The sequence below is a fragment of the Lycium barbarum genome, chromosome 6 (genome assembly GCF_019175385.1).
Source record: "Lycium barbarum isolate Lr01 chromosome 6, ASM1917538v2, whole genome shotgun sequence".
NCBI classification, from domain to species: Eukaryota; Viridiplantae; Streptophyta; class Magnoliopsida; order Solanales; family Solanaceae; genus Lycium; species Lycium barbarum.
In genome coordinates this window covers 1,384,363-1,398,994 of record NC_083342.1, presented here as the reverse complement: position 1 = coordinate 1,398,994, position 14,632 = coordinate 1,384,363, and the positions used below count along the sequence as shown (strand labels likewise).

At 32.5% G+C, this 14,632-nt stretch overlaps 1 protein-coding gene across 2 annotated transcripts; it reads right to left on the bottom strand.

Moving 5' to 3' along the window:
• Positions 1-250: 250 nt before the first annotated feature.
• LOC132600398 (protein CNGC15b-like) lies at positions 251-6,417 on the bottom strand. Of its 2 annotated transcripts, none has more exons than XM_060313536.1 (8): positions 6,056-6,417; positions 5,203-5,281; positions 3,579-4,131; positions 3,122-3,334; positions 2,725-3,017; positions 2,289-2,400; positions 1,601-1,837; positions 251-1,223 (listed from the first exon to the last, which is right to left on the bottom strand). In XM_060313536.1, the coding sequence occupies exons 2-8, from the start codon at positions 5,229-5,231 to the stop codon at positions 528-530; spliced, it is 2,133 nt and encodes a 710-aa protein (XP_060169519.1). In that variant the 5' UTR covers positions 5,232-5,281; positions 6,056-6,417; the 3' UTR covers positions 251-527. The 2 variants fall into 2 exon arrangements, with proteins under 2 accessions (XP_060169519.1, XP_060169520.1); XM_060313537.1 differs by having other exon boundaries at positions 6,089-6,417.
• Between the last annotated feature and the right edge of the window lie 8,215 nt (positions 6,418-14,632).

Below are 14,632 nucleotides of genomic sequence, written 5' to 3'. Positions count from 1 at the left end.
TTTTATTGAATGACTATATATGTTTGACTTTTAACATATATATAGATCCTAATTAGGCAACATAATAATTCACTTGTATAAGATTGTTTTAAGTCTGAATGGACTTGCACCAATGAAATTGGATCTTGACTTTAAATTTGTGCTTTGGACTTGAATGATTTATTTTCTTAGCCCACTAATTCTTAATTTAGGACTTAATCCAAATTTTATATGGATTTAAGCCCAGTAAAATTAAAATATCTACACTCACTTTGAGGCCACAATTCTTGTTTTTCCTCTTCTTTTTTTCTCTTTTCATTTTCCACTGGCCTGTTATAATTTACATAGCAGCTATGAGAGAGTTTCTATATCAACTCAACCTTTTAACAAATAAAACTAAAATCCCAATGTACATATAAAGCACCTCTTACATTTGTATACTTGTTTGACTTGTATAATAGTATCATCTTTTAGCTCTTTTAAGTTACTGTTCACCCACTTGTTTGGGACTGGAGCGCAGTTGTTTTCGTTGCAGTCGTCGTTGTAAGTTACTCTTCATCAACTGAGAAATCAGGCTCTGCAGGCTTCTGCAGTGAGCTAACTGCACTGGAATCTGAATCAGTGTGCTTGTGAAGAACCCTTCTACTTGCTGTCAAGCTTGTTGCATATGCCGAAAAGCCCGATACAGGTTCTGGTGCATTTTTATCCAATTGTCCGCTTACCGAGTCTGTTTCATTCATTAGATTCTCCATCGCTCTAAGCTCGGCTGCACCCTTTCGTTTTTTATGTCTTCGCCATGCTGCTTGAATGAAACACGCAGCCCAAGTACGCCATTGGTGCGAGTAGAACCTAAATTTGTGCCTTAGTCGTTTGCTATGTAGCCTCCGAAATTGTGCTGCAACAAACTTTAAGTCCTCTGCTACTAGGGCGAACGACTCTACTTCAGAAACCGCTTTTACTGTCCTAGTGGATGATGGTAGAATCACACCTGGACGTGGGTCGAGCGCCCATGTCAATAGTTCCTCACCGCAGAAGTCACCTGGACCAATACAACAAGAATTGAAGAAACCAGTACGACCACCATTCGTGGTGTAAGAATCAAGATTCCCTCGAATTATGAAGAGCATTTCGTTGACAGGGTCACCCTCGCGCACAAGACAAGTGCCTTGTGTGCATAAAGCGGGCTTGAGCCTCTCGCATATTGCATCCAGCATCCGTTCATCCATTTGATCAAACAGAGGAACCTATCAAATTTCAGTAATGGTTAAGTTGGATAGGTATAGGACAGTCAAACCTCTTAATAACATCTTTTGTTATGATATTTTTTGGTATTATAGAGAACATATAATATAACATAACATGAAAGATAGGTTCCACAGAAAATATGGCTGTTACAGTGAAATGTTGTTATAAAGGTGTTTGTTATACAGAGGCCTCATTGTGCTAGCATTTGCATACTGTTCTTTTCTTTCTCGTGCTACTTTGTAGTGTATCAGCACGAAAGATTTTTAGTTTCCTTGACTATATTCTAGTATTACGTCAACTACTCCAAGAACAAGTTCTGCTTACTTTCACGCGCACCAATTTTATAAAAGAAGACCAAAACAACTTTAGAACTCACCCTTCGAACTAAATCATAGCACAAATGACGCTTGATATCTCTACGGAGATCTAAAGGAAGTCCTTTGAGAAGAGCTTCCTCGTCGACTCCTCTTGTAGCCACCCATTTGTATTGATCATACTTCCGTACAGACTGCCTTAGTTCTTGAGGTAACTGCCTATGATGCATCCATTGTTCCGTATCAGTTCTCCTTATTCTCCATTCCTCTAATCTTACAGTTGTTGATTGGAGATACGTCTGCCAATAAAGTGCGTGAGTATATGTGTATTACCAGTAAACAAACTTAAGTCATGTTACAACTTAAAGGCTTTGAAGAACATCTCAACTGTGGCAATGTTTTCATGTAGGGTTGTGGACAACAAGCCTGAAATGCAGTAAAAGGTCGTTTGGTTGCTGGTTGAAGTGAATTATTCATGTATTAAAACCAGAATAATTAGTACCATTTTGGTAGCACTTTAGTTATTGTGTATAAAATTCAGCACACCACGTATGGTGTTTGGTTACCGGTTTACAATCCCGCATAACTAATACACGTATAAGTTGCGAGGGACACTATGTATTATTTTTATTTATGCAAGGTAGAAGATGGAATAACTAAACCCTGTATTACTAATCTCTGCATTACTAATACTTATATAACTCTAACCAGCAACCAAACGACCCCTTAAGGGTACATGAGCAAACTTACTTGCATATTTCCAATCAGCAATGCAAACAGAACTAGGCCAAGAGTTGCAATTATGATGGCAAAAACTATTTCTCCAATATAAGTACTTGTTGCGAGATCTTGCCCTAGAGAACTGCATATCAGACAACATAACACGACATTAAGATTCATTTATTAAAAAAAGAACTGGAGTCAATACCTCCTCTTCATAATCATCAGTTATCCACCAGTCCAGGGAATAGTTAGGCACAGTTGCTCATACAAATATAATAAACTATGTCAACCTGTCTCGAAAAATTTACATTTGTTATATTTTCTGGAACACAAAAGCCTTCTCATGTAAAGGACTGCAAAAAAAAATGTTTTTTCTAAAACAAAGCCAAATCCATATCACATACATTAATAGAAGAATTTCAAATTCTGTTTCACTTCGCTAAACAATTTAAATTGTCTTTACCTTAGGTTCTTCAAGCCCCACCACAGGCAGTAAAAGTATTTGTTGAAAAACAAAGCAGTTGTCACATTAGCTGTCACAGCGTCACTGTAAATACCGAACGGGTAATCACTAGTATTAGGATTACATTGCTTTGTAATATTGCTGGACAAGAACCAGGCGTTTCTTCCTGGATCTTTAACCCTCCGGCAATCAAAATATCCAAAATCACACGATTGCTCCTCAAAACTGCAGGCATGTCTCCAACAAGCTTCTTGTCTCTCAATTGATAGAAGGTACCAGCAAGCTCCTCCAACCTATATTATCAAATAAAAAAATATCCTTGATTTGTATACGAAAAACTACTATTACTACTTGTAATTGGAAGTGGCTTCGGAGAGCAAGCTAGGAATCCACTTACATGGCTGGCTAACATGTAAAGCATCAAGTTGTAAGCAGCCCCGGCCCATGCTGTTTCAGTAACAACACCGGTAGTCTTTACTATTTGTGACGAAAGCGGAAATATGAGATAAAGTCTGGGGAAGTACTGAAAAATGATAATGAATCTAAGCACATTCTTCGTGTTCGCCATTGTTGAGCCACTTAAATTAGGGATAATGCCCCAAATTAATACCTGAAACACATGGACATGAATAAATCCATTAACAACTTCAACTTTATTATATTGTACAGTCAGACCTCTTTATAACAGTAATCCGTTATAATAACATTTTACTATAACAGCCCATGTTATATGATATGTTCTCTATAACAGCATCTCGCTATAACAATCGAAAAATGTTGGAACAAATGACACTGTTATAGAGAGGTTTGATTGTACAAAGGATTATAGTTACCGAAATTTCCAGTTGACGAACCTGTGGTAAGGGCAGGGCAGCAACGACATCAATCCAGAAACCTTTTTTGTAGTATCTTTTAGCTATCTTTGAAGAATCTACAACAAGCTCTCCTCTCCCAAATACTCGAGAAGACGGAGCAACATAAGCGGTTCTAAACTGAACAAATATCTGAATCATATAAAAGACATCAGCTATTGATCTAATAACTGTAAGGGCAATTTCCAGATTAGTTCCTATATCTATGCAGACTTCATCTTGGACCACCGGCAAGTAAAAGAATAGAGGGTCCACGAATAAAGCGACTAAACACGCTACTAAGAGAATCTTGTTCCATCTACGGATTGAAGGTCCACGAGGATCCAGTATCTTTTTCTTCACTCTTTCATAATCTTCTGAGAAAACCCGCGACAATACTTTAGCCTTCAAGAATTTTCCGTTCCTGTCAGGCTCCTTTTCACTCTTTCTACTAGCTGGCTCAGGTAACAGTGATCCGTCAATCTTGTACTTCACTTTAATCACATTATCTCCGTTTATAGTTGCATATTTTGTCGATTCAACATCATCTTGGAATCTGAAATCCAGAGACAAACGTTATAACATAATTGATGAAAATGTCTCACCTAAAGTAAACAGATTCTCTGATACAAAAACATGAGCATAACAGCTAGCAAATGAAAGAGCAAACAGAAGATCTCTTTGCCAAAAGGGGAATTTTCATAAATAACACTATTTATGTCCCTAATAACAAATTGTGGCAATATTATTGAGTTTTCAAAACATAGCAACAGTTTTATTTTCAAAACATATCGTACATACACACATGCACTAGCGGACATACATACATCCATACACTGGCCTCATACATACATACAGTAAAAATCTGCTATAAATGAAAATCTAGCTACTTTTTGTAATAGTTTAAAAGTATTGCTAAAACGGGAAATCTAGTGGGATTAAGTCGTTATATCACGTAATTTTCCCTAAAATAAACAGATTCTCTGATACAAAAACATGAGCATAACAGCTAGCAAATGAAAGAGCAAACAGAAGAAGATCTCTTTGCCAAAAGGGGAATTTTCATAAATAACACTATTTATGTCCCTAATAACAAATTGTGGCAATATTATTGAGTTTTCAAAACATAGCAACAGTTTTATTTTCAAAACATATCGTACATACACACATGCACTAGCGGACATACATACATACATACACTGGCCTCATACATACATACAGTAAAAATCTGCTATAAATGAAAATCTAGCTACTTTTTGTAATAGTTTAAAAGTATTGCTAAAACGGGAAATCTAGTGGGGTTAAGTCATTATATCACGTAATTTTCCCTAAAATAAACAGATTCTCTTATACAAAAAGATGAGCATAACAGCCAGTGGCGGAGCCAGGATTTATGCCAAGGGGGTTCAAAAATATAAAGAAGCTATAAATGAAGAAGCTAAGGGGGTTCAACATCTATTATATATACATCAAAAATAATTTTCACCTTGTATATACAGTGCAATTTTTCGCCGAAGGGGGTTGAACCCCCTGGGCTCTTACTAGATCAGCTAGCAAATGAAAGAGAGCAAACAGAACAAGAACTCATACACAATAACATAATTTGAACAAATCAAAATGGACTAACCTTACGGATCTTGAATTACCATAAGCCATGACGCTGAACAAAAAACAATCTCCTCAGAGCTTCAGTTACAGGTTTTGATCTGTGAAACATAACAAAAAACAGAAGGCCTGTGAAATCACTAACGAATAACTCGAAAATGATTCAGTATGAATTATAAGCCAAACAAGACAGAGTACTAGCTGTTCTTTCTTTCTTTCTTTCAGTAGAAATCATGTGAAGATTCAAACATACAAATACACATAAAGTAGTTAAGACTCTATAATTATTACTCCTAACGTTTAGTGCTAAAAAATAGACTAACAATTCAAGTCAAACTTGTGACTAAGTCTTCAAATCTCATTATAAAATACCAAAACTTCAGGAAAAAAAAAATTCTTGATTTCTCAGTCCAATGGTGGAAGAATTAGTCAAACACTTAGAACCAGTTCTAAATGCACTAAATTTCTATTATAACAAACAAGAACCAAAGAATGCATCAACCCTTTAGAATATATATTATACTAAAAAAAAAAAATCAGTCATACATTCTACAATCAACAGAGCAAGGGAGAAAAAACAAAAAACAAAAGAGCAAAAAACAAGTGGTATATCAAGATAATAACTACACTAAACAAATTAAAATATAAAAACTGTGGGAAATATTTGATGGGAAAATAAAAAATCTTCTAGTACCCTGAATGCATTAAATTTCTATTATGACAAACAAAGAATGCATCAACCTTTTAGAGTATATATTATAACAAACAAACAAAAAAATAGTCATACATCCTTCAATGAACATATTGAGATAATAACTACATTAAAATTTTCAAACAAAGGGAAATTTTTTATGGAAAAAATACTCTACTAGTACCCTTTGATAGTTTGAGAGAAAGAAGTCACTAACCATCATATTTGAGGAACCAAATGCAGCATTGATATAAAGCTCAAAAAAGTCAAATCTTTTTATTTTCTTTTCAAGAACCCACTTTTTGCTTTGCTGATTCTTTTTATTTTTTATTTTTTATGATTCTTGCTAAGTTTCAGAGAAAAATCAGAAACCCAACACAGTAAGTAAAATCCAAAAAAGGAAAGGCACAAACTTTTTTATAAAGAAGAAAAAAGGAGAACTGAAATTAAGGAAATTGCTATATTTGGGTTACTAAAAACTGAAATAAAAACAAGTAGACAGTATTTTTCCTCTCCTTTTGCTATTTGCAGCAACCCAAGTTGCAGAAATTTGGGAGAGAAGGATTTTCAGTTACAAAATATGGGCATTTATATTAAAAAAAAAAAAAAAATTATTTTATTTTGTTTTTAGTGAGTATGGTACAACAGCGGATGACAATGCTCCTTTCTTAACTAGATGTCTTAAGTTCGAGATTTGGGTGAAGGAAATAGAAAATACTCAAAGGAATAATATAAGCACAAGCGGAAGACTCAACGATGGCTATATAGAAGAAATTTATCAAACTAGAGAGAGAAGGTAGGAGACTTTACTTGATAACTCAAAACTCTTGAATCTCACTACAATAAAATATGTGACATAACATCCCTATTTATAATATTAGAAACCAAAATAGACTAGGACTAGAAAACTCATTCCAATATGAACTAGACAAATAAATCCTAACTAAATATGAATTAAATAAATACCAAATACCAATCCTAAACAACTTTGGATTAGTAATCTTGGTTTAATTCCAACATTGGGTATGAAAAAAATCTTAATAAGGAGCGCTTACCAGGGGCGGAGCCAGAATTTCCACCGAGGGAGTTCAAAATATAAAAAAGTAAACATACGAAGAAGCCTAAGGGGGTTCAACATCTACTATATATACATAAAAAATAATTTTAACCTTGTAAAAATAGTATTTTTTTCCGCCGAGGGGGTTCGGATGAACACCCTCGGCATAGTGTGGCTTCGCCACTGGCGCTTACCCCAAATGAAACCCTACGCGACACAAATTTAGATATAATTGAACTCCAATGTTGATACCGGACACCAAGTGGGAACCGGGAAACCAAAAAAAAACTGTAGTACAGTATCACCAAGAAAAGGACAAGACACTGATAATTGTGTGAAATGAATACAAATATATATATATATATATATATATATATATATATATATATATATATATATATCCAGCTATTTAGGCTAGAAAAGAGTTCACAACTGGCTGGAGTGTTGATTTTGTGCTTTTAAAAACAAACCATCATTTGCTGAATTTTTTATTTTTTTTTTGGACTCAAGAAGTTGACTAACTGGATAGTGTCACGTGGCACTGTAGACATATATTGCTATTTAACACTTCTTTGCTAATTTTAAAATTGTTTGGTTGGAGAGTTCGCATTTAAGAAGAGAGATAGATGAGCGATTAAAAACAAACCTGAAGGCTGCATAGTGGTAATTGTTCTATTAGCTGCTTTAATTTTCTTTATAGCAATGGGGTTCGAATCTTTTTTTAAATTCATGTTGGTGTCTTGAAGATTTTGAAGATTAATTACTTTGGGTCTATTAATTAAAAGGGAAAATATTTTCTATTAGGATATTTTAATTTTTCAAGAGTTGAGTTCCTTAGATTTAGAATAGAGAGATCTTATTCATTCTAACACAATTTTGATGGTGTGTTCCTATTATAATGACTATTTTATAAGGTATTCTTCACTAATATAAGTATTGAATAACTTTATACATGATATCTCTAACTAACATTAGTATCAAATAATTCTATTTATCAATATTTAGGACAAGGTCCTTGATATCTCCAACCGACATAATTATCGGATTTGATAACCATCAACACAAATATAGATTAAAACTTTGTCTATTGAGATTTAGGAACACGGTATTTGATACCTCTCACTAACATAAGTATTTAATTACTCTTCTACTAAGATTTAGGTATATAAAAAAAATCTCTAAATATTCTCTGTCACTGCAATTTGAGCTATACGGTGTGTTCGCTATGAAGAAAAAAAAAAAAATTAAAGAAACCTATCTCATTGTCTATACTCCTAAAACTTAAAAACTGTTTCAAATGGACTTCCAGAAAAAAACATGAGAAAATATCGTTTTTTCCTTTTTTTGGTGTTTGGATGCTAAAGAAAAACATTTTATGGAAAATGTGTTTATTCATACATGGCAAACTCCTAGTCTTTCATGATTTTTACTCACTTAATTGACGTCTAAATCCCACCCTTAAATGCTCAGTATTAGTAAATCATGGTTTAATTCTCTTTCATTTATTTCTTAAGTACTTAGTTGTTTTCTTTTCCTTTTTAGGTTTTCTTAGTAGGCGTATGGCCATGAAAACCAAATATTTTTCACTTTATTTGGTATTTTAGGAGATGGAGTTGTGTTTGGTTATGATTTTTGCAAAGAATATTTGATTGTTTGAAAGTGAAAAAAGTGAAGAAAAAAAGTAAAAAAAGTAAAAAGTTGTATTTGGAATTTTATAACCAAACACCATAAAGTGAAAAAATATTTCGGAAAAAAATGAATAATTCTCGTGGACAAACGGGGCTTAATATATTTTTCTCCTCATTTGTTTTGACCTTTCATGCAATTGTACGGACAATTGGGGTTTGTACTTTGTAGAACACTCTATAGAGTCTCTCAGGGAAACACCATGTTGCTTAATTAGCAACAAATGGAATCTAACCCCGCACTAATTTTGCTTAGTCAATAAATTTTACTCTTTTTAAAAGTCAAATTGGATGAAGAAAAGGATTTAAAATTGTTCATTAAGAGTGAAGTTAGATTAGTGGATCACTGAAACTTAATATATTTAAAATATTAAGTTACTCCAAATAAATTTGTCACAGTTTATTGCCTCTTTAAATTACTACATGTGTAATTAAGGGTGCTAAATACTTTCAAATATCTAATATGTATATACCGTTTATTTTTTATGTATTTAAAATAATGTTTATTATCACGATCCAAACTCATAAAAGATATTGTCTGTTTGGCCCAACAGGTATCACGGTAGGTGATTTGCAAGAATAGCCTTGGAGGTTCGATTCTGCACTTTAAGTTTAACAAGTTTTGTCCCATGCAAAACTTTTGATTTTTGACCTTGAAGGTTTATTCGTGGGAACGCGGGGGTCAAAAGTTTATGACCAACCATTTCCAAAGGTCACGGGTGTACGTAATTTCCTGTGGATTTGTCCCTATTGTTGTGCCATCAGCGAGACCAAAAGCGCACGTATCATGTGAAATTGTATTATACCTTATAAAGCTCTTCACTTTCTTCTCTCATTTCAATGTGGATTTACCTGAGGTATCATTTGGCCCCTTTCTTCAAAAACTAGTTCTTCTGTGTGACTCGCCCTTGTTGGCCCACCCTCTATCATGAGCATCACATACACCCCTCTTCCTTTAGGACTTAGCCTCCTCGATGAGTTTTCCCCCACATACACCCCTCTTTCCTTGGGGACTTAGCTTCCTCGATGAGTTTTCCCCACTACCATCAATACTGAGGGAGCGTCTGACTCTGATACCATATTTGTTACAATCCAAGCCCATTGCACGTATTGTCCGATTTGGCCCTTCAAGGGTCACAAATTTATTGCTTAGGCTACACCATTATCAAGCCCAAAACCGCACGTACCATGTAAACTTGTGTGTTATACTATACATTCTTCAAAACCTTGCTCGTGAGCCGTTCTCGTCAGCTCCCCCTCCATCATGGGCGTCACATTGATAATATGTTTAGTATGAAAATATATCCACATAATTCTCAAAGTTGTTATTATATGAATAATTCAACATGCAAATCTTTAATTGAAGAATGTTAAAGAAAACAATAAAGAACCGATTCACTATTAAAGAAAGAAAACTATTCTTCACTAATTGTTCTACTTTATTATCATGATTCGGGAACCATATTGTGTATAACAGCTATTAAAGAAGGGTTGGGGGTATCTTTTTTGAAAATCAGTACAACCACAAGGAGAATATGTTCACCACAAATTGAACTTTTCAACTTTAAATGAGTACCAATAACATTAATAGATAAATTAGTGATTACATTAACCACCTTTATGCTTGAAAACTTGACTAATTAGTGCTAACAACAATAATTGCATTTCCCTTTTGTGATTTGTCCATGTTGGATGAATTAGTAAAGCTTCTAGAAGAATGTGAACTCCACATTCCATCACGATGTACGGTGTGGGTTTGACAAAATTCATTAGCTTTGATTTAAATTATGTATTTTTTTATAAGAAAATTACATAATATATATGTAAAAGTTATAAATTTAGAACTAAGTAACTTCAAAGGACTAAAGTTTAAAATCCATAAACTTTAAATTTTAAATCTGCCTCGGCACGCCCGACCCAAAATATTTTTAAATAATTTTTTGTTTTAAGCACAAACTATGTATGAATATAAAAGAAATTAAAGAAAAGCATCCAACTGGATAGTTTGACAATAGGGATAAAGGGACTTCAATCATTGTCCTAATTTTATTTGTCTTAGGTCACAATTGTCAAAGGGATGTTTAGGTAAGATTGAAGTTTGTTGAAGCTAGCTAAGAATGAGTAGAATTGAATTATAACTATGACTTTTGGAAAATTCACATGGGACTCATACACGTGTCTATATATATATATATATATATATACACATATACACACAAAAGTTAATCAGTGTTCAGGCTTATGCCTGTTACATGTTCCGACGAGTCCGCCATTTTTTGAACATTACAAAAATTTACTTTCTGTTCTTAGGTAGTTCCTAATATATCTGGCCAAAACACATTGTTTACAAACATTGAAGGAACTATAATGATCTTTGCCATATCAAAACACTTCTGCTTAGCTCCTTCCTTGGCCAGCATATAAACATTGTAGGTAATAATTATTAACAAATGAATAAATGTCTTGAAATTGTTTTGTGATTGGTTAAAAGGAGGTGAGATTAAAAAGGACTAACTAGTATATTGCTCGTATTAAAATAAGTAAAATGGCATCATGATGTCACTAGAAAATAAAGAAAACTATATATCTTGACGTCGAATAGAAGAGGAACAACATAATTTTTCGGTGGATGGAAAAAAAAGTTTATATATATGCGTATATATATATATATTCCTAAACACTCATCATAGCCTATATTTCCAAGCTAAATGGTATGTATTAATTTTCATTTCAAAAATATTAAAAAAAAAAATCTTCTTCTTTTTTCTCCTATGTCGCTGCCCCTGCTATTTTATTTTATTTTTGTGAAATGGTAATTTGTTTTCCTGATTCACTCTGATTTTCCTTTATCCCTTCACTTGGAAATGCCAGAGTGAGGAGACTTTTAAACAAATTGTTGCCTTCATTTACTCGTGTTTAATACTGAAAATAAACAAGGAAAATAAAAAACACACTAGCATTTAAATATGCAGCTCTTTGGCTAGTTAAATATATAGTTCAATCATATACATTGCAAACGGACAAATGGCTTCACAAATGTTGAGAGGCTTGTCACGGTTCACACATACATATACACCTATTCTTTGAAGGAAAATAATTTATTCAGAATCTTAATGAATCTCATAATTAAAAGTGGATATAATATGTGGTGGAGCCATGCATGATATTAATGTATTTTTATGTATAAAGCTGGAGCCAGATTAATCAGCATGGACGGCACATATCTATTAAGTTATAAATAAATCACTAGCTTAGCTAGCTCCCTAATATTAAATATTATCTTTGTTTGATGTCTTAATAATTAGATTTTGATTTACTTAAAAATATTATTGCACGCTTGTAATACGAAGGTCCAGATATTGCTGAGAATTATCTTATATAAAGTCTAAAATACCGCATAATCGTACTCTTCATCAGAAAGTCCCTTTTGTCCATCTATATATTGCGTTTAAAAAAATTTAGGATAAAATTTGGAAATTATTTCAAAGTGTTTGTTTATTGATCTAACCTATTATTTCAACTTCAAATTTGAATTAAAAAAAATGAAGTTTGAAAAACAGGTTTTAGAAGTTTTTCATTTTTTTTTTTTAACTTTTACTCACAAAATTTTAACTGAATTTTCATGTCCAAACATAACTTCAACTTCCAAACACTCTTTTTCAATTTGACTTCAAATACTACTCAAGAATTGGAGTTACATTGGGACTAAGTTTTTATTTTGTACTTTTAGGTCATCACTAAGCAACAAACTATATTATATATCATAAAGTTCTAGTTTTGGATACGTGGTGATAAAGATACCATGCAACTTGCAAGTACAATGAAAGATGGATTTGCATTAGTTTCTAATTACGTAAGAAATTAACCACCTATTAATTGTGTAGGGTTATCTTAGCTTGCAAGATAATGCACAAAACACTTAATGTGTGGCTTATTTAAAGCATTATGATTGATGCATTTTATGATTTTATAAATAAATAAAAGGTAACTTCAATGAATTGCTTGTATTTTGTTGGAGAAACAAGAATGGGTTAGCCTTGAATAAGAGGGATGGCAAAACATATATCATTTCCTAGGAGACCATAACTAGGCATCTTAGCTAGACGAAACACAAATTCATGAATTTGGTTGGTTTTCGTGTGTATTAGTACATGCTGATTTTTCTGAATTTGGTAGAAAGACTCTGATTGGCCAGAGTTTGGTGGGTCCATCAGAAACGGGCCGTCCACGTTGCTTATCACATTATTGCAAAACTGTGATAGAGCAGTAAGAGTTATCTTTCAATATCTCAATGTTACAAATGTACGATGATGTAGTTTCATAACACTATATCCATAAAGTTGTTAAATGTAAGAAGAAAATTTCATGTTGGAAAGTTGATTTATAAAATGTTACTCCATTTAAGAGTGATAGGATTTGGATACTCTAAATGGTTTGTAGCCTTTGTGGAATTATTCCTTATTAATTAGTTTTAAAATAATTGCATATTTTGATACTTAATAATAATTTAACTTATTTACCCTTAATGGTATACTTTTACAATCACATAAATCTCATATATATATATATACTAGTTTTATGAGGCCCGTGCTAAGCCCGAGCCCAAACATTTAACATTTTAACTAGGGTCATTTGCACAGGTTTGCCCTTTAAATGGACTGGTCTTTAATTTTTGCTCTTCAAATGGGCTGATCTTTAATTTTTACCTTTCAAAATCGAACTTATGTCATATGTAGAAGTTATGTGAGCGCCCTTAAAGAATTTATGCTCCGGTAGACATAAGTTCGATTTTGAAGGACAAAAATTAAAGATCAGCCCATTTCAAGAGCAAAAATTAAAGATTAGTCCATTTAAAGGGCAAACTGTGCAATTACTTGTTTTAACTTTCATTGTTAATTGTTAGTGAAATTATATACTTCAATTCAAATGCAGTGCCATGATTTGGAGTTTATGGGTGCTGAATTTTAATTTTTTAAAGTTATTTGGTACTAGTAATATATAGACAAATACAAAGTTTGTGAACCAAAGCTACCGGATTCGATCGAAACCATCACCGGCACTCTAGCTCCACCTTGCTTCAAATTCATTTTGCAAATATCTTGAATTCATTTAAGATTTTGATAATGTATTTTATTTTACCTGTATTAACACAACTCATGTTTTCATCTTTTAGAATCATCTAACACAAAAAAAAAAAAATCAATAACTTCAAATCTATACTACAATATTTATAACCTTAGTTTAGAATATTTATACAAATTAACCTATTGATCCTACAATTAGTAAATAATGTAATAAAGTAAAAGATTTTAAAATTATATTTTAAAATAATTTTAGAACAGATCTTTATAAGCATATATGAGCTCACTAAAAAGAAGCTAAGATATAGGAAGTTTAAGGATAAAAGATATTATAATACCTAATAAATTATTCAATTGTAAAAGAAAATTTGGCTCCAAAGTTATCAAAATTTACTAGAACGTATAAGGATAAATAATATATTCTCTTCATCCCAAAATATAAAAGCAATTTGATTAGTTTCGAGCTAAATTGAGTTAGATTAATTCAATATTTTAAAATTAAAGTTTAGATATTCGAAAAATATACAGAAAAAATTATAAATTGCAATTTTCCTATCAATACAATTTAGAGATTCTTAAAATATTTGTTAAAGCTTATATAGTTTGACTCTCAAAAAGTGAAATGTGATAAATATTTTGAAATAAAGGAGAAAAAATAATAATAAAAAGTTACTATAATAAAATTAATTACCAAAGCCCAAGTGGAAGAATGATGGTAAAACCAATAGAAACTACCACGTGAGACCAATTATAAAGGCCAGTGAAATGGTCTCAAAAAGTGAATGAGTGCAAATCAGAATAAGGGAAAAAGACAAAACCACGTGTAGAACCTTCATAGGCTCAAGTTGAATGTGAGGACGACAAATTTTGTTGATTCTCCCTTATTACAAATAGTAATATATATACACACAAAGTTCTAACGGTCTTTTGTTTTTCGT

Bases quoted from the DNA above. Each gene is read 5' to 3' on its own strand.
- LOC132600398 (XM_060313536.1), bottom strand. From the start codon at position 5,231: ATGGCTTATGGTAATTCAAGATCCGTAAG. The intron at 3,018-3,121 runs GTAAGTGGATTC...TTGATAATATAG, and splicing joins TTTACATGTTAGCCAGCCAT to GTTGGAGGAGCTTGCTGGTA. The intron at 1,224-1,600 runs GTGAGTTCTAAA...GAAATTTGATAG, and splicing joins GCTATGATTTAGTTCGAAGG to GTTCCTCTGTTTGATCAAAT.